Source organism: Anguilla anguilla, chromosome 18 (genome assembly GCF_013347855.1).
Source record: "Anguilla anguilla isolate fAngAng1 chromosome 18, fAngAng1.pri, whole genome shotgun sequence".
Taxonomy (NCBI): domain Eukaryota; kingdom Metazoa; phylum Chordata; class Actinopteri; order Anguilliformes; family Anguillidae; genus Anguilla; species Anguilla anguilla.
Genome location: NC_049218.1, coordinates 10,367,935 through 10,395,595, shown reverse-complemented (window position 1 = coordinate 10,395,595; position 27,661 = coordinate 10,367,935). Strand labels below are relative to the sequence as shown.

At 51.3% G+C, this 27,661-nt stretch overlaps 1 protein-coding gene across 1 annotated transcript in view; it reads left to right on the top strand.

The window, feature by feature from the left end:
- Positions 1-492: 492 nt before the first annotated feature.
- The window catches only part of mcu (mitochondrial calcium uniporter), a 69,916-nt gene continuing 42,747 nt past the window's right edge, over positions 493-27,661 (top strand). Inside the window, exon 1 of the mRNA XM_035400575.1 lies at positions 493-929. Within this exon, the coding sequence (XP_035256466.1) occupies positions 816-929 (114 nt within the window). The 5' untranslated portion in view covers positions 493-815. The remainder of the gene's footprint in view (positions 930-27,661) is intronic.

Genomic DNA, 27,661 nt, shown 5'->3' with positions numbered 1-27,661 from the left:
AACCCTACGGCCAGCTCTCCTAAGAGAACCCATCTAGCTTTGAGTTTCTGGGTTTGAATGTAAAGATTAGCAGATTTCACTGAAGGAGTTTCTGATGTCAACATCAACTGTTTTTTTTTTTTTTTTTTTGTGAATGAGTGTTTAAGTAATTCAAGACATGTATACAATTCTTAAAATATAAAACCAAAACTTTTTCATCAAACTCTTTTTGCTTACATCGACTACTTCCACAGCAGGTGAAACAGCTCATTTCCAGGTGTGGCCAACTACACCGACTTGTACTTTTAACTTATCCTGGATCATCGAGTCACTGTAGCTTGCGTAGTCTGCCCTGGCAGATCTGATTGGATGAATCCTCGATAATTGGCATGCTCGTTACTGTATTAGTCGAACCACACAGGCTATCGCTATCATTCTGATTGGATGACAAGTACAGAGTAACGCCCACCAAAGTAACCACGGTTCCAATCAAGAGCATTACTTTCGAATTTTCGTTGAAAAAGAATGTGGAAGATTGTGGTAGATCGCTGAGTAATTGTAGATTTCAAAACAAACCATATCGACACGTTGAGCTGTAAAAGTTTAAAGTTGCGCCGCGAATATTTATATTTGCCCTTTTAAAAAAAATAAAATTATTGGTTGAGCGTTGAGAAGTGGTGCAGCCTTGTCTGTGTCCCGAAACTATTGGCCGGAAGTGCGCTTGTGGACGAAACGATAGCCCAGCCCAACAACCCGCCTCCTCCCCTCCCTTTACCGCTCGCTCTCACTTGGTTCGCCCGCAGCACTCGCCTTCTCGGGCAGGATTCACTTCAGAGATGGCTGCGAAAGTGTGCAGGTTGGTATTCCTGTCCCGGAGCAACGGAGCGGTGGCAGCCAGTTTCCCCGCACTGGCTGTCTCTTCACATCGACACCACCAACACATAAGACCGGTGAGTAGCCAGCGCTAATGTTAATAAGAACTGGTGTTCCAGGAGAAGTACAGAGGGTGGAGGGGGGGCGAAGGAGGGGGCGGTGAGTTGCTACCGCATAAGGGTATCCGGGAAAGCTAAGCCTGCTGGCTTCCTTGTCTTATTTTGCGTGTTTTGATGGTGTGATACAGGGTGCGCTGCCATTACGACGAGTGACTATGAACTTAGTTATATATTGTAGCTAGCGGACATTAGTAGCTAAAGATATAGCTTTTTCCTGTGCTGTACAGTCACCACCACGTCCGCAGGCGCGCACTCGCACCCCGTCGTACAGACTGGCAGGGTACAGTCGGTGCAGATTTAAGGAACGCTTTCTGTCGAGAGCACCACCGCATCGATAGTTATGGCTATAGTTCAATGTGTGGTGTTCGTTTAGCTAGCTGGCTTTTACAGTTTTTAGTTTCAGTTCGTAAGTTACTCTTGTAAGGTTATTTAATACTGCCGTGGTGACGTTAAAGAATGTGTTTAAGATCTAGTCACAGATTCACCTTGAATGCAACAGTACCAAGTTTCATGTTTAGAGCATGTTGCAGTAGCTAACGCGATATCCAGCTAATATGAATTGTCAAAGACTTCTTCGAATCTAGTAGCTCAGAACGGAGAGGAAGAATACTACTGCTTATGTGTAATTAGCTAGCTTGCCCCGCTGCAGAGAAAACGATGCCGATACTACTTGGCATTCGCCCCGTCGCGTGCCGACCCCCACTCTACTTCATAACCGAAAAAAGTCTTGAGTGCCCCCCACCCAAAGCGTATTGTCGAGCGGCGCTCTGCCTCTGCAGTGTGTGTGTGTGTCAGTGCGGCAAGAGCTAACTCCACGGCGTGTGTGTACAGTAGCTCGCTGCAACGAGGGAGCCGCACGCCTCCAATTCCGCGTGTTGGGTACTACAGCCAGGAACATCCAGGCAGTGCAGGAAACGCTTCTGTTCCACATTTATGATTATGTCAGACGTTTTACCCGCTCTCCTCCCCCTGGCCCCTCCCTTTCCGAAAGTGTCTCCCGTTTAAACGGGGAGCTCCAGGATTTCCCGTACCATGCCAGGGCCTAGGAGGAACTCCGCGGGTGCGCTTTGCTGCCTGCCGGCTCGAACACTCGCGGAATGGTAATTACTTTTGCGTGGCTGTGTCGATACCTCTCAACGGAGAAATAATTACATCCTCAACCTTGCTGGGCGACCCGGGCCGCCACCGTAACACTGAGACCCTTCAATATCTGCCAGTCGCCCAGAAAAAATAGAAGCGGGCGAGGGGAAGGAATGGGGAAGGAAAATGATTGCAGCGCGTTCGCGCGCTACAGGGGCCAGTCGGGAGTGTACTTGATGTAATTGAAATTCTCCCTCCAGTGTGAAGCAAGGCACCAGGCGGGGAAAGGCCAATACTTGTTTCGTCATTCTGGTAGCAGGGAGAACCACCCGTACCTGTCAGACTGGCCGGAGGGTTGGGTGATTGGTGAGCCAAGAGGGCAGATCCAGACGTTTCTTGTAGGGAATGCATGTGCATATTTCTTTTGGTGCAGGCGCCAACTTTAATATCTGCAACCTTTCCTACCAGTCTTTCGTGACTATGCACAGACACCCCCCCCCCCCCCCCCCGAAACAAAACAAAAATCTATTCCACAGTAAGAAAGAGTACTATACATATCTCTCTTCTGTGCACTCAAATTTTACAGCAACTTTTTGTGTAACTCTGTTGTTAAATCAGTATAGCGAAGACCCAGGTTGAGTGGGAGAAGACACCTTCAGCATGGCACTGTTTTTCCTTGCAGTGCTTTGTTCCGGTTGTGCTGAAGGCAATGTGGAAATCAACCCTACTGTTTATCTGACCGTATTGTAAACACTCTGTAAGTCACCCTGGATAAAAGCCCTTGATAAAAAATAAATGTGAATCTAAATGCAAAGTGGCTCCATGCACAGTCTGCCGAGCCTCTTAGATGGTTATTAGCCATGGCCAGGGTGTCAGTCAGTCAATAACCTGGCATTGTGTTTTGCCTTTTACAAATATGTTGTCACACGGTGTTTCACAGTGGACATTTTCCAGGGAAAAAAACCTGTTTGAGCAAATGAAGGGGGAAACAACTGGAAAACAAACACTTTGAACCCTTGAAAGGCAATCAAGCCAAATTCCTAGAAACAATGTAATGCTCTGGAGAATAGAGCCTTCAGACACTAAGAGCACAGATAAGGGAAATGGACATTTTTAGGAGTGACAGGGTAATTCCAGTCTTGTTATGGACAGCACAGTTTGCAGGAACAAGGCCTGTGGAGTCAGTTAAAATGCAGTCTTTTGGGGGTATAAAAGTGCTTTTTTGCTGCTCTATCCAGCGAGAGTGTTAGTGTTGTGTGTGTGGGGGGGGGGGGGGGGGGGGGGGGGGCTCTGTTGGGTGCTCCTTCACTTGAACTGTGTGGGGTTATGACCCTGTTGGGGGGGGGGGGCAGTGTTCAGGACTGGCCAACATTGTGGTCCACAGTAACATTCGGCAGGCTGTAGGGTCAGAGTTCGAGTGTGGATATGATGTTTTTACCCTTGAGAAGGGTACTTAAGTGCAGTGGGTTGGGTATTGACCCAGCTGTCTAATAAAAGGTTCCAGCGCTGATAAGTGGGGGAGAGTGTGGGCTCACTGTATTAACACAATCCGCTAAGCTGATAAACTGAACATGTTAAAAACCAGAGAAGAAGAAGAACCGCGATGCGTGATCAACATAAATTCGGTTTTGCCATCTGCAAGCATCTGGCTTCTCCACTGCACCGAGCCTTCTTTACCCCCCTTCTGCAATCTTCCTTCCACATGCACCCTCCCCCCCCCCACCAGTGCAGTGCATGGGGGCCAAAGTGGGGTTCACTCCCACCCTTTTTATCCAATTAGGATTTCAATAACTTAATTAACCCTGGTCATCTTAATTGAGCCAGGGGCTGCAGTAATCTGGATCGTCTGGATAAATCACTGTCAGTTTTCTGGGAGGTGCCTGGATGATTGACTACCTTGTTTCATCTTGAAGTCTGCTGTCTTGATTGTTTCATGCATGTGTCCTGACCCCTATTAATATTTTGATAGCGTTAAGGGCAATTGTTTAGGGTACTCACAAATCTCATGGAATCTTTAGAATGTCAATTTGACGCAATTCATTTGACTGAGTAACTCATCATTCTGAGTCGCTCTTTATGAGAGCGTCAGCTGAATGCCTAAAATGTAAATGTAAAATGTATATTGCCACCTGACATTGTAATTAGCTTAGAGAAACCCGTCCACGTCTTTGCTGTAAAAGAGACTGTATTCTCAATAGTTTACCTGTTTAAATTTTAGATGCTTTAAAAAAAGTGGCATATGTCAGTCTTTTGTTTTAGTACATTAAATTTTAACTATAGCACTTATCTTTGCTATGTCTGTTGTACATACAATTCTTTTATACTGCAGAATATTTCCTTAGAAATTCAGGTTAAGTACGTTGCTCAAGGGTAAAATGGCAGTGCTCCACCCAGGAACTGAACCTGCAGCTCTGGAGTTAGAAGCTCGGCCTCCCAGTGATTGATGTTTGTAACGATCTTTTCTAAATGGCTTTGTTTCGGTCGTACAACCTGGTTAAGTAAAGGTTAAATAAACTCTGTCCGGTGGTTTGTGACGGTGCATTTCTGGAAACGCTCTGCAACAAATACAAACGCATTTTGGTGATTGATTGCTGTTTAGTGTGGTTTTCGTTCGAGCCGCTCTTGAGTGATTGTAACGCTCAGCGGAAGTCACACATGATCTTACAGAATCCTCACCAGGTCTGAAGCCCAAGTGTGTGTGTCCAACTTACCTTTTACAGTTTAGTTACCTGGCAGATGCTTTCAGCCAGGGAAAGTTATGACTGTGCTTTTCACATGGTGAGCAAGCAGCAGCAGAGCTAGAGAAAGTCCCAGTCATGTAAGGGGTACAGTCACATGCACTCTGCCCACCTGACTGGGAAACCGCAGCCCTCAAAGGCGGGGCTTAGCGGACATGGATTCGGGAAATGTGGGAATTGAATGCCACGGGATCGATATTTTGAATTTGTAATATGGAAAACTGTAGATTTAGAAATGATAAATAATTTCAGTAATAATGTGAATGGTATTTGTAGTATTGTTATGAACAACATCGATTACCGTTTGTGCTATGTGACTATTTGTGTGACTGTGGCTATTCTATGCACCGGTTTGGTGTTGAACGTCTTGCTGGTTCCCCTTGCTGCCGTTGTGTTCAGCATTTGTATTTGTGAAGTGTTTCATGACTCGGTTAAGGATCGTCCGCATAGTTTTGCCCATTATTGGGCTCTGCTTGTGCTCTTTTTGGGACGTGATCAGTGATTTTCTCCTGTGTGAATGATTGAGAGTGCACTGTGATGTCTGAGCCTGTATCTGAGCAGGGACCCGAGCGGTGTGTTCAGCTGAGGTGTGTGTTAGTGGTTTGTGCTGCACTGATGCACCCTTCACTGTGGGTCAGTTCCTGACCCTGGCACTGTGGGCGTAATGGGCCTTGGTGATACCCAGGGGTGGAGTGTTTCAACTGCCTGGGTCAACAGCACAGCACCCAGCACAGTCACTGCAAAGTACCCAGCGGAGCACCCAGCACAGTCACTGCAAAGTACCCAGCAGGGCACCCAGCACAGTCACTGCTCAGTACCCAGTACAGAACCCAGCACAATCACTGCACAGTACCCAGCAGAGCACCCAGCACAGTCTCTGCACAGTCACTGCACAATATCCAGCGCAGTCAGTGCACAGTACCCAGCACAGTCACTCCCAAGCTCAGTGGATTGAATAATAAGACGTGGATGACTGCACCTGCTCTGGGGGCTTTCTGTAAGTGGCGGTGGATGCCGCAGCGATTTTATAAAACACTGCTAAAATGTCTTGAATCCACAAGCGTATTGAAATATTGCAGTGTGATAAGCCAGCCAGTACCTGTCTGTGTTTGTGATTGGATTGCCTTTGATAGACGGTCAGAATGAGTGTTTTATATGAGTAAGTCACTGGCTGAGTGACAGACCGTGTGAAGCCAACCTTTAGAAAGATGATCAGTGGAGGAAACCTCTAGTTCTTAGGAGACCTTGTGGTGTGGTGTGTAGGGTGGAGGACTCTTCCCCCCCCCCCCCCCCCCAGTGTTGCCAGGGGTTCAATTCCCCTCAGTTGTACCTTCTGAATTGTGATCCCATCTCAATCTGTAACCCTCTCCGTTTCCCCCATCTCAATAAAGAGAAAAAAATACATAAAGGTGGGCTGGCTGTCTGCTCACTTTACTATGAGAGGTAGACACGATCTTGTTGAGTGTCTTAGTCCGGCAGTGCATCCAGCAGTGTATAAGATTGAAGCGTGAGACAATTAGTCCGAGGCCCACAGATTTTATTAGTGTTGTCTTGCTTGGCGTAGCTGTATGGGCTGGGCATCCGGAGCACGGCGCACGCTCGTAAATAACACGCAGCCGATGAGTGTGTGACGCGCTGTGCTGCGCGCTATCAGGCATCCACGGCTCATCCACGCTGCTCTTTTCTCCACGTGACCGGCGGGGACGCGCTGAGGAGGTGGCGGAGGAGTGGCCGCCGCGTTTGTCGCGTGTAATAAAGACAGATGAGTTTATTTGCGGGGCAGACGGTCGGGGGGGGGGGGGGGGGGCGATTGGCGAGGAGCGTTCCGAGGGTAACGGCAGAGGCTCCGTCCCGAGGGTGTGATCTGCCTTTTTTTTTTTTTTTTTCATTTGACGATGATGAGAGCTGAAGGCTGTGGGTGGGAGGGGGGAGAGCCGGGAGGAGGGGGGACGGGCCGGACCGGGGGGGGGGGTTGGTGGTCTCAGCTCAGTGCTGATGTCAGCCCATTCGTTTTCCCAGGCCTGCCCTCCCTCATTTATTTGGGGGGGGTGGGGGGGGGGCAGTGCATATATATGGGGTTGCCTTAAGTACAATTGGGATTGGGCTAGTATTCCTTGAGGACGTTCTGTAATGTAATTATTATCATGGTGCATCAGTAATTTGGGTGTCCGGTTTGCATGGGGTTTTACTCTTAACCAGGGTCCTCTGTAATTATGTTTTTTTTGTTTTGTTCCATTTCCCTCCAGAAGGCATTTCCTTATAGTAATATGAGATTTCATTAAAATGCTCATGCTTTTGGCTGTCAGTGTTTACTGCAGCGGGTGAATTTAACAAGCTGATGCATTTCGCCTGTATGTTCCCATGTATGCTCCTCCTGCCATTGGCCAGAGCTGCGCTAAGCAGACGCATTCTGTGTGTGCTTATTAGAAACGACAGCAGAAACGGCACGACTCCGTAGAAATAAACCGCCAATGAATTCTACAACCATGTGATTACCGGAGACCCACAGTATACCTATCGTTTCAAGCTAAGGAGCTTTGAGGAGAGCAGTTAATGCAGTTCCTGCCATAATAAAAACAGTAGCCCACTGAAGTAGAAAATCAGAGCGCTGTGTTTTAATATTTTTTTGTAACAAAACTATAATTATGCTCTGGTAGACCTCCTCGTTAACAGATGTGCTTTGGAGATAGCAGTCCAGTGCAAAAAAAAAGTGCTTTAGTCACAGTTAATGACGATCTGAGCGCTTGCCACAGGGGAGATTCGGCTGTCATCAGACCGTCTTTGAAATCCCCCTGCCCCCCCCCCCCCCCCCCCCCGTCTCCCCTGCCCCCCATCCCCCCCGTCTCCCCTGCCCCCCCCCCCATCCCCCCCGTCCCTAAACGAAGCGTCGTAATGACTGCTTGTTTATTTCAACTTGATAAGCGGCGGAAAAATTTGAGCTTCTTAATTATTTACTCACGAACCCCCCCCCCCCCCCCCCCCCCTTATTTGATCTTCCTAACCCCACGTCAGTGGCTCTACAGTGAGGCGCTGGTCTCGGCGCTGGACCGTGACGGGTTCGGCGTGATGTAATACAGCGTACAGTAAGGTGATGGCGAACAGGCTGGTGATTAGCGGGCGTGTCCACGGCGACGGCACACGCAGATGGCGGGTGGGGCCGTGCGGTGCCCCCGGGCGACGGTATGTGTAATTGAAAGGGTCTGTGGGGTTCGAGCGGCGTGCGGGCGGGGCGGTGGGAAAATGGCGGCGGCGGCGGCGTTTGTTCGCCCTCCGCAGTCGCTCTCGGTGCAGGGCCGCCGGCAGGCTGCCGATCTGGAACGCCGCCGACTCCGCCATTCAGACCATTTGACTTTAAAATCATCCCTGGCCCTGGTGCGTGCGCCTCTGCACTGCATTTGCATGATAGTTGCTGAAAAATGATCTCTGGAGGTGAGGGAGGGGCACTTTTTCCCCCAGACGTCTGTGAGTCTGTCCGTCTGTGTGTGTGTCTGTGTGTCCGTCCGTCTGTCTGTGTGTCTGTGTGTCTGTTTGTCTGTGTCTGTGTCTGTGTCTGTGTCTGTGAGTCCGTCTGTCTGTGTGTCTGTGTGTCTGTGAGTCCGTCTGTCCGTCTGTCTGTTTGTCTGTCTGTCTGTGTGTCTGTCTGTGTGCCAGACGCTTGCGACCTTCGGGCCGTCGCCTCAAGGTCTGGTCTGGGACGGGGCTCCACTTTTCCTCACAGTGTCATTCCTTCAGGCTCCATACTGTGACCTGTCCTTCCTTTCACTCTCTCTCTCTCTCTCTCTTTCTCTCTCTCTCACACTCCCTCTCTCTCTCCATTGCTCCCTCTCTCTCTCTCTTTCCATTGCTCCCTCTCTCTCTCTCTCTCTCCCTCCCTCTCTCTCTCTCTCTCTCTCTCACACTCCCTCTCGCTCTCTTTCCATTGCTCCCTCTCTCTCTCTCTCTCTCTCCATCGCTCCCTCACTCTCTCTCTCCCTCTCTCCCTCCCTCTCCTCCTGCCACCTGCTCTGTTTGGTTTGGCCTCTTGCGGCGGGCGGCTGTTGGACAGGAAGCGGGCTCCTGGGTGGTGAAGGAGGCGGAGCGGGGCGAGAGACTGGGACTCATTTTAAGGTGACACTGACCTGCAGCCCTCGTAGGAGTTTAAGGAACATGGAGCCCTGACATTACTGACTGCAAACAGAGTGTGCTGAGCTAAACAGGAAGTGATGTCAGAGGAAGCAGATGCAAAATTTCCTATCTGCTATCTCTGTGAATAACCTTTACAATGAATCCCTGCGAGGCCAGCTTCTTATTATTGAAAAAAAAATCTGTGTGCGTGTGTGTGCGTGCGTGCATAGACTGGGTCCTTGAAAAACATGCTAGCAGAGTTGTGTGTCTCATTCTCCTTTTTAACGCCCCCACATTGCATCTTCCCCCTCTGCGCACACACACACACACACACAAACACACACACACACACACGCACACACATGCATTCCCATTGTACGTGTCCCACTTTTCATGTTTGTCCTGTGTTATTGATCTTCATTTCTCAGGTTTAATTCATTGAAAACAGTAAATGAAATCTGACAGATTCGATTTTGGGTAGTTCATCATTTGAAGAGCCTCTGAAAATCCATAAATGGTTTAGCCAATCCAGCACCAGTAAGCAGAAAAACAAACACTCCCACTGAAAAGGAAGATATGTGAGCAGGGTTAAGATATACTAACAAACCATAGAGCCGTGTGTTACAGCTGGGAGATGCTCTGGGTGGGGCACTGAGTCATTGTGGGATAGACGCGTGTTGTCCGGTGGGGGACCTGGAAAAGGACTAACTCTGTGGGTCAGACAAGACGGCTAAATAAATGAGGGAGCATCTAGAGACCGCAGTCCATCTGGGAATGTCCTTATCAAGGTTTTAAAGCTCCAGACTAAACCCCAGACCCGGTGATGTAATGATCTGTGTCCCGCTGTCTACGCGCAGCGATGATGTAAAGATCATTTGCCTGCTCGCGGGAATCGCTTCAGGACATTACTTCCCCGGAGTGATCGATCACGAGCGCGCTAATGACAGGGTCAGCGCGCGGGGTCAGCGGCAGACGGCTCCGCTAACTCGCGCGGAAGGACAGGCCGGTGAGGAATACTCCCATCCTTCAGCTCTTCCACCCAGCCGAGCACAGGCCCGCTCTTCAGGGTGGCGTTTTCGGGAGTCATCGGACGCGCAGGAAACACGCGGGTGTGGCGTTTCTGTGGCCGTTTGAGTCAGCCCGGACAGAAGTGCGGCCCAAGCAGTCACAGGCCCACTCTTGAGGGTGGCCTTTCTGGAAGTCGCCGGACGCTCGGGGCGGCGTTTCTGTGGCCGTTTGAGTTTGCGGCTCCTGTGCGCTCAGATGGCGGGTCAACCTGAGCGTGGGCGGTGGCAGCCGCAGCCGCAGCCCGCTGGCCCCTCCCTCGGCGTTCCCTCCCCCCCGGTCCGCCGCGGCTGCCGCACCGTATATAAACGGGTCGGACAGCCCCCCGGCACTCCGCGCCGTTATACACGCCCGTCCGGCGGTCTCTCGCTCACCGCGGCCCTGAGGAAGACAGAACAAGTCAGCCGAACGCGGCGCGTCAGGACCAATCCGTCATCGCCGTCCGTCTGCAGACGGCCCGTTCAGTCACAGAGTCACGGGATCTCAGGCCTTTCTACCGGAAGGGAAGAGAAAAAGACGCGTGTGATGCGTGAGTCTGGAGAGCAGTGCCTTTCTGAACGAGGGCCAGACTGGCTGCAGCAGCCCGGAGCGTGCCTGAGAGCTGAGTGATATTGAGAGAGGTGTAGATGTATAGGTGTATCTTACTCCAGGAGTCCTTGGTTCTCTCCAGTGTTTTTGTGCCGTGCAAGATGCTCGGTTCTCATTGCAGTGTCACCAAACACCGAGACAGCGAGCGGGTTTTGAAAACTGTAGGCCGAGATAACTAAATGTTTTTTTCTTTTTCTATAGCTTTCTGTGTCAGATATTTTTTGCATGGATTTTCACTCCAGTCAAATAAAACACAGCACATTGCAGTACATTCAGTAGTTGTTTTCACAGATGTTGAAATCGTACATTTGGGTACATGTTAATAACAGCTGGCGTGCAGCGAGTGTTTGCACCCAGGAAATGGCTCATGGGCTCGAAGTGTGAAAACTCCTATTTAAGGATGGTACCCCAGCCAGCCAGCAGGGCGGTGCCCCCCCCCCCGCTGCGTAACTGGGGGCGGTTTTAAGGAAGTCGCGTGCTCCCTGCCCGTGGTGTGTTTGGGTGGAGATGCGCGCTGTCGCTTGTGAAGTTATTGATGGGGATCGCCGGCGTTTGGTGCTTCTGATAAGAGTCGGGCGCTTGGTCTATATTTAGAGGGCAGTCTGTGTTTGGTTTGTAATTAGGATGCGTTCGGTGTTTGCGCTGCAATTAGTCGCCGGCTCACTGGCTCCAGGCAAGCGGCCGATTCGCCCCGGAGGAGCCCTGTGTCCACAAACGAAACCCAGCCCCGTGCCCCCCTCTCACTGGCCAGCCCAGCCCCTCGGTCCCCCTCGATTGCCTGCAGCAAACAGGCCTGTCTCTCTCTGCCGCGCGTTCGGACAGAATTAAACGACCTGTCCGAACGCGCGGCAGAGAGAGACAGGCCTGTCCCACGCGCTCGGGTGTCCGTCGCGCAGCGGGGGCGTGCTGGTGTTAAAATGGGGGGCTCCAGTCGGTTTCCCACGGTTACCCACCAGCTACTGCCCATTGGCCCACAGGTGGCCCCCCGTCGGGGCCCTCGTCGGCTTCCCGTTGGCCCCCTTCTGGCCCAGGAGAACCGGTGTGCAGTTCTGTACAGGGAGTACATTCTGTCCCGTGCACTTTTAATCCAATTTAACAATTTAGACATTTTTAAAAATAGAAAAGCGTATGGACACTCAGACGCAGTGAGACCCCAGTCAGGTTTAATTAACTTAAATCAGAGCAGAAAATCGATAGATTGTGCAGACAAGGTAATCACTTCATGGAACCACATACGGTGGGGGATGGGGGGGGGGTTAAGGGGTGGAGTCTGGCTGCTGGAGTTGAAAAGCACCCACTCACCCAGAACAGAGCAGCTGCTGTGTAGAATGTGCTTGAGGATCTTTAGGATGTGATGTTGTCTTTGAAAGTCACCTTCTTTTTTGGGCTGGTCCGGTAAGCCTATAGCCAGCGTCGATAATTCAGCGCTGATGTTGTCGGCGCGGTTGGCAGGGCGGTAAGACGTACAGTCCTGTCACTCGGGGCCCGTCTCGGGTGCCAGCCTGACGGTGCCAAGCAGATGCGGCAGCCCGCGTGCAGTCGACAGCCGTGCCAGTCGCCGGAGATCCGGCGTGACAGCTCTGCTGACTGCGGAGGCGATGGCGGCCGTGACTGAGACGTTACGGTCAACATTCATAAGCAGCAGGAAGTGAGACGCGAGTGGAATTACTCCAGCTGTCAGTCAGGAAGGAGTGACACACCCCCGCTTGATTACTCTGCCTGTCCCTGTGAAGCGCAGGCGCCGCCCATTCTCATGTTCTTAAACATGGGCAGCTTAGAGGGTTCTGGGTTCGAGGGTCACTGGTTCGAATGGCTGGGCATCAGAGGGTCATGGGTTTTTATGACTTGGTGCCAGAGGGTCACTGGTTCGAATGGCTGGGCATCAGAGGGTCATGGGTTTTTATGACTGGGTGCCAGAGGGTCACTGGTTCGAATGGCTGGGCATCAGAGGGTCATGGGTTTTTATGACTGGGTGCCAGAGGATCACTGGTTCGAATGGCTGGGCATCAGAGGGTCATGGGTTTTTATGACTGGGTGCCAGGGGGTCACTGGTTCGAATGGCTGAGGATCAGGGTGTCAAGGCTTTGAATGGCTTGGTGTCAGGGGGTCACAGGTTCAAATGACTGTTCGTCAGCGGGTCACAGGTTTGAATGTCTGGGAGCTAAGGGGTCACTGGTTCGAATGGCTAGGCGCCAGGGGGGTCACAGATTTGAATGGCTGGGCGCCCAAGGGTCACAGGTTCGAATGGCTGTTTGTCAGAGGGTCATGGGTTTGAATGGCTGGACGCCCGAGGGTCACGGGTTTGAATGGCTGGGTGTCAGGGGGTCACAGGTTCAAATGACAGGGCATCAGAGGGTCACTGGTTCGAATGTGCAGCGTGATGCTGCTGCAGTGTGTGAGTGAAGCTCTGCTGTGGAAGCCCTGCTTGAGAAAGGGGGACAGTCTGGCAGTGCGAGCTGTGCCACACACACACATACACACACACACACCCTCTCACACACACACTCTCACACACACACACACACACACACAGGCATACACACACACACACACACACACACACACACACAGGCATACACAAACATACACACACACACACACACACACACACCCTCTCACACACACACACACACACACACACAGGCATACACAAACATACACACACACACACACACACACACACACCCTCTCACACACACACACACACACACACACACACACACACACACAGGGCTGTAGTACGGGACTGAAGAGCGCCAGGGCTGTTAAGCATGCAGGGGCGTGCGTGCCTCTCCTGCTCATTCAGCGCACGGCTGGGGCTGCTCTGAGTTAAACAAGCTTCAAGGGGAGCGATGCAGAGTCCAGCGTCCTGCAGGTTCATTCCCCATCTGCAGGAGCGCGTGCGCGTGTGCGTACTCGCGTACATGTGCGTGTGTCTGACTGCACATCCGTGTGTATGTGCATGCTTATGCATATGTGCATATTTCTGTTTTTGTGCATGTATGTTCGTGTGTGTTCATGTGGGGATGAGACCCCCCCTCTATCTCTGTCTCTGTCCCTGTGTGTCTTTCTCTCTCTCTGTCTCTCTTTCTGTTTTTGTCTGTCTGTCTCACTCCCTTTCTCTCACGCACATGAGATAACATCACTGTGATGCAGATCTGCTGAAGGCTGAATTAAATGCTGTCGCTTCATGGATGTAGGGTGCTTTTCTGCTACCATGGAGACTATAAATAGCTGCAGGGGACTATCCTGGTGCTGAAGCTGAAGCTGGTCTCCATGGTGATGAAGCTGGACACAGGTGCCAGGCAGGTAGAGTCAGTAAACACTGCTTGAGTGGTGTGACGGGTTATGGTTTGACTCTGTGTCCTGGGAGCTAATGGGTGTCATTATGTTTGTGTTGGTTCCCTGGCGGATCTCTCCGTTTGATTGGAGGAACACAAATAGGGGATTAGGCGCATTGGGCTGTCAGACCCATCAAAGGGGCGGGAAAATGTGCATTCTGTTGCTTCCACTGGCTGTCACTCAAACATCAAATACGGCTCCTACAAAACCTAGCCTCAGCACATTGCGTTTGTGACACACGCTCGCACACACACTGCCTCTGACACACGCTCATTAATATCGACACAGTACAGTAGGGGTGAAGCACTGGGTTTGTAATGAGCAGAAACGCACTCTGTTCTCTCTTTCTTTTTTCTAATGCGGTGGAGTCTGAAGCGCTAGTATTTACTGAGCACTGACTGCACGTATTGGAAGTCACCAGCACATCGTTTGCACTGTGAATGTCTTTGAAAGCTCAAAGCTGAAAGCTGACTGACCAACCGAGTGGCTGACTCGAACCTGTACCTTCCGTTCACCACCAGATGGTCAAAATGCACTAACAGCCCCTGCTCTTTTTTTAATATAAATTCAGGCTTTTGGGTGTACGTGTGTATTATTGTGTATGAACAGCTGGAAGGTCTCTGTTACATGGCTGAATGGAGCCTTTGCTGGTCCTAGCCTTGTCTGGCCTTGGCCCTGAGCTGGCCCAGGACAGGTGGGCGGAGTCCCTCCCCCTCAGAGTGACCTGGGCTCGGATAAACTGGCCAAGGTTCACCGGCTCCTCTGCGCCGCCATTAGCGCCGTTTATCAGCTGCTGGTAACATCATCCCTGAGGAAACGTGAAATATGAGGAAGCAAGCCGGGCTGCTCTGCGTGTGTGTTTGTGTGTGTGCGTGTGTGTTTGTGTGTGTGAGTGTGTGTCCACGGCCTGAGTGAAAATGTATACAGTGAGTAACTGACTATGAGTGATGGGGAACTGTGGGGATCTCCTGGTGTGATGGTGAGCTGCAGCACGCATGCACAGACACACACACACATAAACACACACACACACAGACGCACATGCACACACACACAGACGCACACGCACACACACACACACACACACACACACGCGCACGCAGTAGGGGACGGCAGTATAGCATCACACAGAGCGGGTGATGATGTGAAGAGAAGCTCTATAGGTGCAGGCGGCCTGCGGCTAGGTTTTGAAGCAGATTTTTACTCAGCCGTGTGTAAGGAAAGCTGGCATCTGACAGCTCTTCTGTCTCTGCATGTTCCTCTGATCTCACTCAGTCACAACACGGGGCTTCAGCTTCGTGAGCTTCACAAAGTAATGGCCTAATTATTCTGACCTTTTTGTGCTGTATGAATTGAGTGAGTTGGTGTGGTTGCTGTGGTAACAGCCCATTTCGGAGTGGAAGGCTGTCTCTTAGTTCAGCTGCTTTTCTGCTCTTAGGTGTGTTTTCCTTCTCTCCTCTCTCTCTCTTTTTCTCTCCTCTCATTATGTACAGATTGAACTGCCTGACCAGTCGTGCTCACTTGCACTCAAATGCTCTCTCCTGCTCTCTGTACACACACACACACACCTGCACACACAAGCACATAGATACAAGCGCACACTCACATGAACACACATATACACGCACACAGACACAGACACACGCACATACAAACACACACACACTCACAAACACACGCACACACTCACAAACACACACACACACACACACACACACACACACACACACACACAGTTGTGGTCTTGCTGGTTTGAAGGAATGTTGCTGAGAGGCCAGGAAGGGCGGCAGCCTGTTTGAATAAACTGCTTTGTTGGAGCATCTGAGAACAAGACGGCACATGTGATTTCAGTTTAACTCGCGCATGCGTGTACGCGCACACATACACACTCTCACACGCACACATACACACTCTCTCACACACACGCACACATACACACTCTCTCGCGCACACGCACACAAATCAAACCAGAGTGTGCGTTTGTGCTTGCGTTTGTGCGTGTCTCGTCCATCTGTGTTTGTGTGTCTCTTGGCGTGCACACAGAGACGGAGAGAAATTGTGTGTCTGTATAATTTAGTCATTTAGATGCTTTAGCCAAAAGGTACACCACATGATACGCAAACGCAGCTAGAGATGGAGACCGGTACAGTTATAGTCATTTAAGTGCCATTGTCATTGTGCTGTCTGAAGCACTTGTATGACCATAACTGTACCTGTCTCTAGGTACAGTTTTTAAAATTTTATTTCAGTAGACGCATGGGTGTAGTCTGAAAAGATGTGTCATACGTGTGTGGAACCTGCGCTCCTGACTATGGGAATGGTAGTTCTGCTGTCGGGATGACGGTGGTACGCGGAGATGGCGGTACGAGTTCTGGAAGAGGCGGGCCAGCCGGATGGGGAGAGGATGCAGAACAGTGTGCCTGAGTCATGGCCAATAGCTCAGCTTGGCTTAAACTGACATGCTGTACTGCTGAGTGAAGACCTCCCCCCTGCTGTTAGGCCCTTTGCACAGCTCCCCTTGGATGATGCCACAGTGCCCCCCCCCCCCCCCCCCCATCTGCAGGAAAGCTCAGAGCGGTACTGGACAGAGAAGTGTCCCTCTCTGAGAACATCATAGCACTTTGTGGGGCTTCCTGGAGAACATCCAGAGTACCCGGCCCTTCCACACAGGGTACTCTCCTGCAGCCCGCTCCCCGCTGGCCGCCCCGCCTGTGGGGTCAGACCTGTGCAGCTGATCCAGAGTGCTGCTGCTCATCTGATCCATAACCTCCCCAGACTCAGCCATGTCACTGCCCCCCCCCCCCCCCCCCCCCCGCTTATCTCCCCCCACTGGCTGCCTGTTTCAGCTCGCAGCTGATTCAAATCCTATCGGACAGCTAAAGGGAGATTAGCGTTCTACCTTCAGAAGATCAGTAGATCCTTCACACCTACCAGTCCTCTCCGTTCTGCTACCTCTGGGCTCCCCCCCCCCCCCCCCCGCCTGAAGACTCGCCGGTTAAGATTGAGTCATGGTTCGCCTTCTGTCCTTCCTTCCTATCAGTTATCTGTCTTTTTGTTAACGTAACAAACAACAATTTATACTGTAGCATTACGCTCATTGATTAAAAATGGCCCACTATCTCCCCGGAATTCCTGAAGCTAACGCTAGTGTTCTCTGCTTCTGCACATCTCTGTGGATAAGAGCGTCTGCTAAGTGATTGTAATGTAATGAGTCAGTGGTGTGGTCATTATGTGCAGATAAAACACAGCTTGCTCTGCCGGCGTCAGTGATTTGATTTGATTTGATTTGATTCGATTTGATTTGATTTGATTTGAATTGATTTGAATTTGAATTCAGTTGGAGTTGAACGGGTCTGTCTGTCTGTTCTGGGAGCTTCACTATGGAGAGGAGCTGCTGTGAGCCCAGATGTTCAGGAGTCCTCTGCCCTGCTAATTATCTAACTGGCATTCCTTTGAAGTGCTTTAAATCCTTCTTCTGATCACACAGTGAGGTGACAGTGTCACACAGTAAGCTAGACGGCTCTGTGATTGGCTTTGTCAAGAAGGGAGCGTCAGTTGGCTGTCTTGGTGGAGCTGTGATTTGATGTGCAGTTTCTTAGTGGAGTTTTGGAACCAATTTATTTAGTTTTTTCTTGCTTGATATGGGAACAGATATCTGTTCATGGTATTTACTGGCCTGTCTTATATTCACTGTGCTGTGTAGTTATATAACTACACAGCACAAAAAAATCTTCATTGAACATCCAATAGAACGATCTGTCCGCCATTTTGTGTCAAATGGAGAACATTCTCCAGCTCTGAGCCACTGCTCAGATACTCTTTCTGATTCCAAGGGTATGAGCAGCAAGGGCTCCTTCAGACAGGAAACGGGGTACAGCCCCGTTTCCTGTCCTGTCCCAGAGCGCCTGTGTAGGGTGGGATATGGTTGGGGGTTACAGAGAAGCTGGAAATCCTTGTGAGCTCACTAGTGTTCGTTTTCCATGGTAAAAGCCCGCCTACTTCAGTGGATTGGTGGAGGAAGTTGTGTGGATTTCTTTTTTTGCTGAGCTCTCATGAGGTAATGTTTTCCATATGCCGCTGGATGGTTGCTAATGCTGCATTATTTCTGTGAACATTTCAGTCTGTGAGGCCTCTTGTTGTCTTTCCTTATTGCGCAAGTCTTGTGATAACCATGAATGATTTACTGAGTGGCACAGGCCACATCTAAGGAGGCACCACTGAACTGTCCTTTGAGTTTCTCTGGAAGACGGTGCTATTCGCAGCTCGCTCACGCGCACGCACACGCCCCCCCTCTATACATACACACACAGACACACACACAGACACACACACCCGTCTATACATACACCATACACACATCCATACACATTGACACATACACACACCCACACCCATCTATACATACATACACACGTACACACACACACGGATCTATACATACACACATCCATACACACGGACACACGCGCACACACACACAAACAGACACACACACACACTGCCAGCCAGCCAGCCGGCCACAGCCAGAATCTGCAGTGAGGAGCTTTGATATGAAATTTGCCCCCCGCTGTGAACAGGCTCTCTGTGTCTGGACCTTGAAGTATTGATGCAGGTTTGTTCTGGGTCTGCCTGCGTGCAGTCTGCTGCTGCTGCAGCCGTGAAACATGGCGGCCATACATTTTACATTAGGGTGGCAGTCAGTTCTGCCAGTGTTTAATCATGGATTTATGTACGTGTGTATAATTAAACGCCCTTGGCTTTTTTTGTTGGCGGTTTGGCTACGTTGTACTGTAAAAATAATGCCTTCCAGTTCATCAACATTGTGTGTGCGTGCCAGCATATGTCCCTCTCTCCCTTGTACCCTTGTGTGTGTGTGTGTGTGTGTGTTTGTGTGTGTGTGTCAGGTTGTGCTTTGTGTGCAGGCTGTTTATTTAGCTCTTAGGCATGGTCTTCTCTCCTCCTTCCTTCTCTCCCTCCATTTCCTCTTCCTCTGCACTTCTCTCTCTCTCAGTTCTTCCGTATTTCTCTTGCGCGGAACCCTCCCTCCCTCTCTCCCTCCCTCCCTCGTGCCCTCGCTGGAAGAATGAGCGAGAGAACAAACAACTGAGAAAGGGCTGAGTCGCTTCAGGCTAAACTGTGTATCTGTCTGTACGCTGTGTGCAGTACCCTGTGTTTGTGTCTGAGTGTGAGTGAGTGTGTGTGTGTGTGCATGTGTGTGCCTGTGTCAGTGTTTGGAACTTTGTGTGTATTTAATTTAGCTGAAGTGATATTCTGACCTGTGACCCCCCCAGGCTGTGGTGTGAGTTTGCAGCTCTACAGAGAGCAGCTGTGAAGATGGGGGCGGGGGGGGGGGGGGTCCAATCACACAAGCGGCCAGCTGCAGACCCCCCCCCCCCACACCCTGCAGCCCTGCCTTTGTGTAACTGTACCTCAGTATCTGCTTAATGTGGTGGAAACGTCATTTTCCACTTTCTCTTCCTCTCCTTCTCCTAAGCTGAGGGATGAACACAAGTGCGCACACACACACACACACACACACACTGTCCTCTGGCCTCTGGGGCCCACCACTGCTCTGTGTTCTCTGAGCTCTCAGTTAGGGGGAGGAAGTTCAGCAGAGATGAGGCGGCAGCGTGGTTAGCACTTAGGGAACTGGACCTGTCACCTGTTACAGGATCTAAGCCCAGGTCAGACAATACTGCACTCACGAGTGAGGCTCATAACCGGCCTGTTACAGGATCAAAGCCCAGGTCAGACGATGCTGCACTCACGAGTGAGGCTCATAACCGGCCTGTTACAGGATCAAAGCCCAGGTCAGACGATGCTGCACTAGCGAGTGAGGCTCATAACCGGCCTGTTACAGGATCAAAGCCCAGGCCAGACGATGCTGCACTAGTGAGTAAGGCTCGTAACCTGAATGGCATCAATAAATGGTTTCTGTTTTTTCAACTAACCGATTAGGTTTTAGTACATTTCTAACAGCCTGCTTGAAGTGTCCCGTTCCCCTTTGATGCATCCCAAATGCTATTAAAGAAATGAAAGTAATTGCTAATTAGATGAAAATAAGGTCCGTTAATTAAAAGTCCCCTGTTGTAATCAGTCATCTCAATGAATAAAGACATACAGCTCATGGAAGTATGCGTGATTTTATAAAGGAGAGGCTTATTAAAACATACAGATAAGTCAAACAATCATCTAAGAGCCGTACGTCAATATCGTTTGCCTTTGGCCGCTTTTGAAAACGCAGCGGCGGAAGACGAAAGCGGGAACGTCTGCGCTGGATCTGAGGGCCGTGGTCTTAGCGCAGTCAGAGAGGAAACGTATCCGCTGCAGAGCTAAAGCCAGGGGCCAGGAGCCACGGGGAACAGCTCTGACGCGCGCTGGGGATATCTCTGCCTTAATATGGGACGGCGCAGGCGTGCGCTGATCTGTCTCTTTATGGCACGCCGTAACGGCTCGCATAAAGACTGCTAATCCAATTGTTCTTATTCATCGCACATCGCAGGGTTTTTATGTTCATGACTGTTCAACTCCGGGTTATAGCCTGGGATGGTTCCATTAACGGTATTTACCATGCGACCAGTGGTTAAAATTTCACCAGATATGGGGTGATTGGTTACTACATGTACCTAAGTGTCAGGGTAAGGTTCTTGTTAAATGTTATACATTAGCAAGGTGCGTTTCCTGCTGGTTGGTTATTGCAGAGCATGTGATCGCGCTCGTTCGGGGGCAGTGCTCGGTCCGGGGCTGAAGCGGGTGGGTGGAGCTGTGGAAAATGCCCTTTGTTCGGTGGGCGCTGTGGGCGGTGGGTGGGGAACCTGATAAAGCCCTTCCTTCCCGAACCTGTCGGCCATGTTTTTCTGCGCTGGCCGGTTCTTTACGCCTGGCTGTCACTACAGGCCCGTTAGAAGGGTGGCATTTAAAAATGGGCGCTGCGAAAATCAGCCAACCCAGACAGACGGGGCGGGAGTGCGTGACAGGGAGAAGATGAGAGGAGGTGAGGGAGAGAGAGAGAGACGGAGAGGGGGAGGGGGAGAAAAGGGTAGGATGTCTGGCGGCAGACAGGTCGGTTTTGTTGTCGCGTGGGCTTCTCTGAATGCCGTCAGTTCGGTGATTGGGTAATTGTCCTGTCCGCGTGTGGAAACGGGCCCTTTTGTGTTGTAGACCAGATGCACCATGGGAGATTACTTTTCTTATTTGGTCCAGGAGTGGAACATGGAAGCATCCTGCACGCAGGATTTTGAGGGCGGGACAGGTGGGCAGGATGGGTGCATCGCTCTGACACGGTTGAGTTTTAGCTGACCAGAAGGGTCCCTGACGCAGTGCAGATTCTGGACAGGCACACTGCAGGACACCTCTCTTCATTTGGGAGGTCTCTCTGGGCAAGGGTGGAGGTGGAGCCAGATGCAGCGACTGGAGTGACAGATGCTCCCACCAGCACCCCCACCCCCTAGCCCATCCCCAGGTCGCTGGTCCCTCAACGGGCATTGTTTCAGTCATCATTTATTCAACTGCGCGAGGCTTTGACAGTTACTAATGACTGCTGTTAATTGATTTCCATTTGTTTAGGCCTGTGGCAAAGAGAGCAGGAGATGAGGTTCTGCGATTGGCCTGGGAGGGAGCCATAGACAGCGCTCTGTGATTGGCTGGGGCGGGAGCCACAGACGGGGCTCTGTGATTGGCCTGGGCGGGACGCCACAGACGGGGCTCTGTGATTGGTCAGGGTGGGAGCCATAAACGGGGCTGTGATTGACTGTCTCTGTGTGAGCAGCTGTATTTTTCTTTAATCTTCCTTCCACCACATTATCACCTTTTTCTGTGACTTTATAGTAGGGCTACATCAATGTCATCTCAGCCACACACACACACACACACACTCACTCATACACTCACACACTCACTTGTGCACTCACACACACACACACACGCACACATATACATGCACATGCACACAAACACATGCGCTCACACACACACTCATCCACTCACACATTCACTCGCGCACAGACGCACACACACACTCACATACACTCACACACACACACAGTCATGCTGCTCGCATGCTGACATGCCCTCCCCAGTAGAGCCGGGGTCTGAAGCCCTGCTGAAGCAGCTGTTCTCCTGCACTCTGCAGCGTCCTGTGCTCCCGCCCCAGGGCCTCGAATCCACAACCTGCTGAGGCGTCAGGGGCGGAGTTACCTGCCGCCTGTGCGATGCTCCTCCTCTTTTTCTTTTCGTGTCGCTGTCACACTTGCGGTCGCATCTCTCACCCGTCCTCTGTGGGTTATGTGTCTGAATCACTGAGTCAGTGTTATACCTCAGAAAGCAGCCCCGCCCCCTGCGGCCTGCAGCCGGCCCTGTGCTTGCATCGCCCCTCCCACCTTTCTGTCGCCGTCAAATGGCTTCTCTTGCCTGCTTGCATCGCCCCGCCCTGTCGCCTTCCAGTGGTCTGGATTTTGTGCGTGTTTTTGGGGGAACAGTTAGCCCTGTTTTCTATATATAGAGACTGAAACTGAAACTGGGCTGTTTGAGCTAGTAGTGACAGAAATGGGAACAAGCTCTCTTCTGTTTCCTCAAATCTGTCAATGGGTATCTCTCATCAAAGCACTGCTCAGGCACAGGTGGACACACGCACACACACACACACTCACACATACACACACACACACACACATTCACACGCGCACACACACACATACTCACACACACACACACTCACACATACACACACACACACACATTCACACGCGCACACACACACATACTCACACACACATACACTCTCGCGCACAGACACACACACACACACACTCGCGCACAGACACACACACACAGACTCGCACACAGACACACGCACACATGCACGCATGCACACGCACGCACACACACATGCGCGCGCACACACGCACACATTCACGCACACACATACATATGCGCACGCACACACGCACACACACACACACATTCATGCGCACACACATATGCACACACATTCACGCACACACACATATGCACACACATTCACGCACACACACACACTCACACACACACACTCACACACGCACACACACACACACACACACACACACATTCATGCACACACACATATGCACACACATTCACGCACACACCCATGCACGCACACACACACACACACACATTCACGCACACACATACGCACACACACACACACACACACTCACACACGCACACACACACACACACATGCACACACACACTCTTCCATGACTAATAAATACAGAATTCAGATGAAATTAGATGTTTCTCATTAGGCGGGGGGGAGATCCAGACGACGGGTCAGATAAATCACGCGCTGTGACCTTCGCTCGGGAGCGTTTAAATATTCCTTTTGGAGGTTTTTATGTTCTGCATCCCCCCTACGTTGCCAGGAGTCTCTTAGTCTTACAAAATGTTTATTTAAATGATTCTAATATTTAATTTTCAGGTGAAGCTTCTCAGGGGAAAAAAATGTATAAAATGTGCTCAGTATACTGATGTTCGGTGTGTTGGAGCGCCTTGAGTGTGTTAGGCCTCGTACACACTAGCATTAGAACACGTTTCAAAAACCGTTTCAGTTCCATAAAACCGTCAAATCCACACTGAGAGGGGTTGCGGTTTTTTTAAAACCACCCAGAGTAAGGGATGTGCCTTTGCGAAAAACCCTTAACTGGTTTTAGCCCTGAATACGTCCAGGATCGGTTGCTTGAAACCTACCAGTGGAATCATTTTCCTTGCATCATAAATAAATGATGTAGAGTTCCTTTGGTGGTGCTCGCAAGATTGTCGTAATTATTAAAAGTCTCCTTTGATATTTGCGAAGAAGTGTTTTTATTTGTTTCGTTTTTGTTTTCTTTGGGAAAAGACGTTTTTTTTCTGTGAGACCTGATGCGCTGCATCTCGGTAGACGCTTGGATGGCGGCAAATCGATCCGCGTTGTTTTATTTTATTTCATTTATTTCAACTGTACACATTGCTATGGTTACCCAGGGACTCGCTGTCAAGGAAACATTCTGCGTGGAGTGCATTCGAGGTTTTGAAAAACGACAGAATGCACTCGAGTAATGTGTACAAAAACAGGCGAAGGTGGCGGAAACCGCTCGACTGAAACTGAACCAGGCCTGCCCCTGCATGCAGCCTCCATCCGCGCCAAGGCCTGGAGCCAGGGGCGCACCTGCAAAACACAAAAACGACAACTGCACCTTTTTTTTCATTGTGTCATAACCTCTTTCCTTTTAACGAGAGGAACCTGTTTCTCCCTCGGGTCAAATGAATCTGCCGGGTGCTCCGTCCACCTCGGGTGTGTGTGTGCCCACTTTATGACCGTTTCAGGAACGGCTGTGTTAAACACGCGCGCACACACACACACACACACACACACACACACACACACACACACACAGACACGCACACACACACGCACACACACACACACGCACACAGACAGACACACGCACACACGCACACACGAACACAGACACACACACACACGCACACACATGCACACACACACACACACACACACAGACAGACACACACACGCACACACACGGAGGCACAGCCGTGTTGCCAGGGAGACTTGTGACAGTCAGACCGTCATTGTGCCCGGCGGAGTGGATGTGTGTTTTAGCGCAGTGACTGAGGAGCAGGAACGCGCGGGACGCACAGATCTGGGCCCACAGACGGAATATGCCGTTTGCATTAAGCAGCCTGTGAGAATGGGCGCTGGTTGCTGGCGCCCGTGAGGTCGTCCTTGGCGCTGGCCGTGAGCTCCTGAGGGCACGGCGTTGCCGGTGGCCTGCGGCGTCGTCTTTCCCCCGGCTCCCGCGTTCATTTTTGTGGTCCACATCGTAATCAGTTCTGAAACTTCTAACACCTCTGGGTTTTCGTCTTTTCCCTGGAAGCCCGGCGTAGTCTGTGTTCTGTCTGCTTCGACGGAGAGGCACGTCGCAGTTCTCGTTCCTCCATTTTCACGCGTGCGGAAGTCTCGGGGGGGAGATCTCAGTGTAACCGTTTTTATCTGCCTCTCATCTCCCCTTGCAGATCAAATGGAGGAAAGCAGGCGCTTGCGTCTTCTCCGTGTCACTGTGGTTATCGTGTTGCATCACTCTCACTCTGTTGTGCATCGTTGTGTGTCCGTGGTTCAGCTGTAGGCTGATATAGTAGTATGAAATAGCCACTCTGCCCCCGGCCCCGCCCCCGGCCCCAGCCCCGCCCCCTCACGCAGGATAGGGCGGAGTCCCCAGGGCTCTTTTTCTAGCGGCTCCCAGAGAGAGAGAGAGAGGGAGAGGAATCTGGCCCGTCCTGTTCGGCTCACAGCTGGCAGAATGCTGTTCTGTGCTGCTTCTCTAAAAACCTGTCGAGATCACGGAGGACAGGCCCCGCCCTCGTAACCGTGGCTGCAGAGCTGCGCTTCTGTGCGCCGGCGGAAATGGCGGGGGAGTCCCGAGTCAGGTCAGCGCGTTCAGCCGCGTGCCCCTGTTCCTGTTTCCTCTCCGGCGGGGCGGGGTCTTCACGCGAGGCGCTGGTCTCGAATTAGCCAACTGCTCCCCCCCCTTCCCCTCCCGTAAACCTGCTGCTCTACTTTCGACTTCATGGGCGCGGCCTGTCGCCTGGCTGGTGATAGGGGACCGGCGGTCACATGGGCGTAACTGGTTCCACCAATGAGGTCGGCGTGCCGCACAGAGCAGTTGTTCAGAGGCATTCCGTCGGGCCCCGTTGGGGGAAAAAAAAAACAATGAGGTGTCACTGTTACGCAACAGGGTCATACGAACGGAAAAATGGTCCAGATTCCGTGGGGCCCGATTAATTAGCTACCCTAGATAATCACCTTCTCATAGGAGGCTTGTCTTATGTACGTACAGTATGATCTCCCCCGAGCACACAAGCGTAAATATTCACAATTAAGCGTTTGCTGGTCCCGATAAAACTGGCCCTGGAAATAACGTTCCCACCCCCGCATTGTAACACATTAATAATAACATGAATAAATGCTCGAAAAATGCCTGTCTGGAGTGGCACAGAAAATCTTTAATTGCGGCCAAGGTTACACAATCTCCAGACGGCTATGCATTTCTGCATGGTCATTCGGCGTGATTAAAAAATGCTAAACGTTTCATTATCGCTAACTGACAGGTCACGAATGACTGGATTGTTAGCCGTTCACAGCTGTCTAGGGTAAGTTTATGACTGGTTATGTTTCTAATTAAATGCGCCAGGAATGGGCACGTTTGCTCACGGAGATTATCTTCCCAGGGCTTGCCTCCCAGGGCAGCCTTTTTGTTTATTTTTATGGTTCGACTTCGCCTCGAAACACGAAAGTGCAAAATTCCCTCCCACTCTTCCGATCGATGCGGTCAGAGATCGCGTTGTAAACCTTGGCTATGAGAAACGGGAGAGATCGTGCGGAGTAGACTCCTCTCAGGTTTCAGTGATGTAACCTTCCGCGTAAAAACTATTTTTAAGGAAAATGGAATTGGTTGTTTATTTTGAGAAGCATAAAGAACTTGTCTTCATGATTCTAAGATTTGACATTCATCTTGAAATTGGTTTGTGCCGTTTCAGACGATTTAAGGAGAATGTTCAGCATAAAAACGTCTTGTTTTTATTTTATTGTTTTTTTGCAGAAGTGCAGAAATGACAAGCGTAAATCACCGGTTGCTTACGGGCATTATCACTTCATAATGGCGACTGGCCTGCCCTCGAGTCCCAGCCCTCTGCAATGAGAGCCCTGGGATGTGGGCTGTGTGTCTCCCTCTGGAGGAAGTGCTTTATGAATGATAACCATCAAAGTTTCAGGTGAAATACTGACGCAGATTATCACAATACAGACGTCCCTTTATCTCGAACACCGAAAACACGCGCTCTTTCTGTTCCTCTGCGTTCGGAGTCGCGCCTGGCTGCGCTTTGACGGGGGTGGCTGCGTAACCGGGCTGGCCCTGCCCGTCACCGGGGCCTGTCACCAGCGGCGTAGCGTTTCAGAAGAGCCCCGCGTGCCTGCTGGCGTTTACGCGGTCGCGCTCGGGGTAGTGCCGGGTTCAGTAACAGGAGAAGCGCGGTTTCGCCACGCATCGCCGCCGCCGCCCTCGGGGGCTGAGTGACGAAATGGCGGCCGGGGCTCGCGGGCCGCTACGCCGTAGCCGCGCCGTGGTGGCGAGCGACTCCCCCGGCGGCTCGGTGGAATGGCAGCCGGCCCGCACGGCCGCGGTTTCCGCCATCTGTCGTGCCGTGCCAGAGACACGCCGGCCAAACCGGGAGAGGAAGCAGTGCACCCTGGGATATGAGAGAGGGAGCGGGGAGCTAAAGTTAGACTGTCGTTACGGTAACGGAAAGCGCGGGGCTAGGCTGGGAGCGTGGGAGCGATTGCAGGAGGGCGCTCTCTGATGTCATTTTGGAAAGGGTGAATGTGGGTGAAGTCTAGTGGCTGGTGTGGAGAGGGGGGGCCTCAGCGTCCACGCTGGCTGGGGGGGGGCTTCCAGTGGCTGCTAACCAAAGCGCTTAATTGCCATGTTACAGTCGAGTGCCCTAAGTGCGGTGACCACTAGCGGCCTGTCGGCGTGGCAACAATCGCCTGGTGACTGTCAACATGGCGACACCGGCTCTGTTGACAGGTTGTATCCCTGAACCCTCCAGCTCCCTGCTGAACCAGACAAGGAGGTTCTCTAATCCCTGCCCTCTCCTCCCTGTCACATTGTTACGCTCCACATACCCACAATGCCTCTGCTCCATCCCTGCCATCTCTCTCTCTCTCTCTCACAC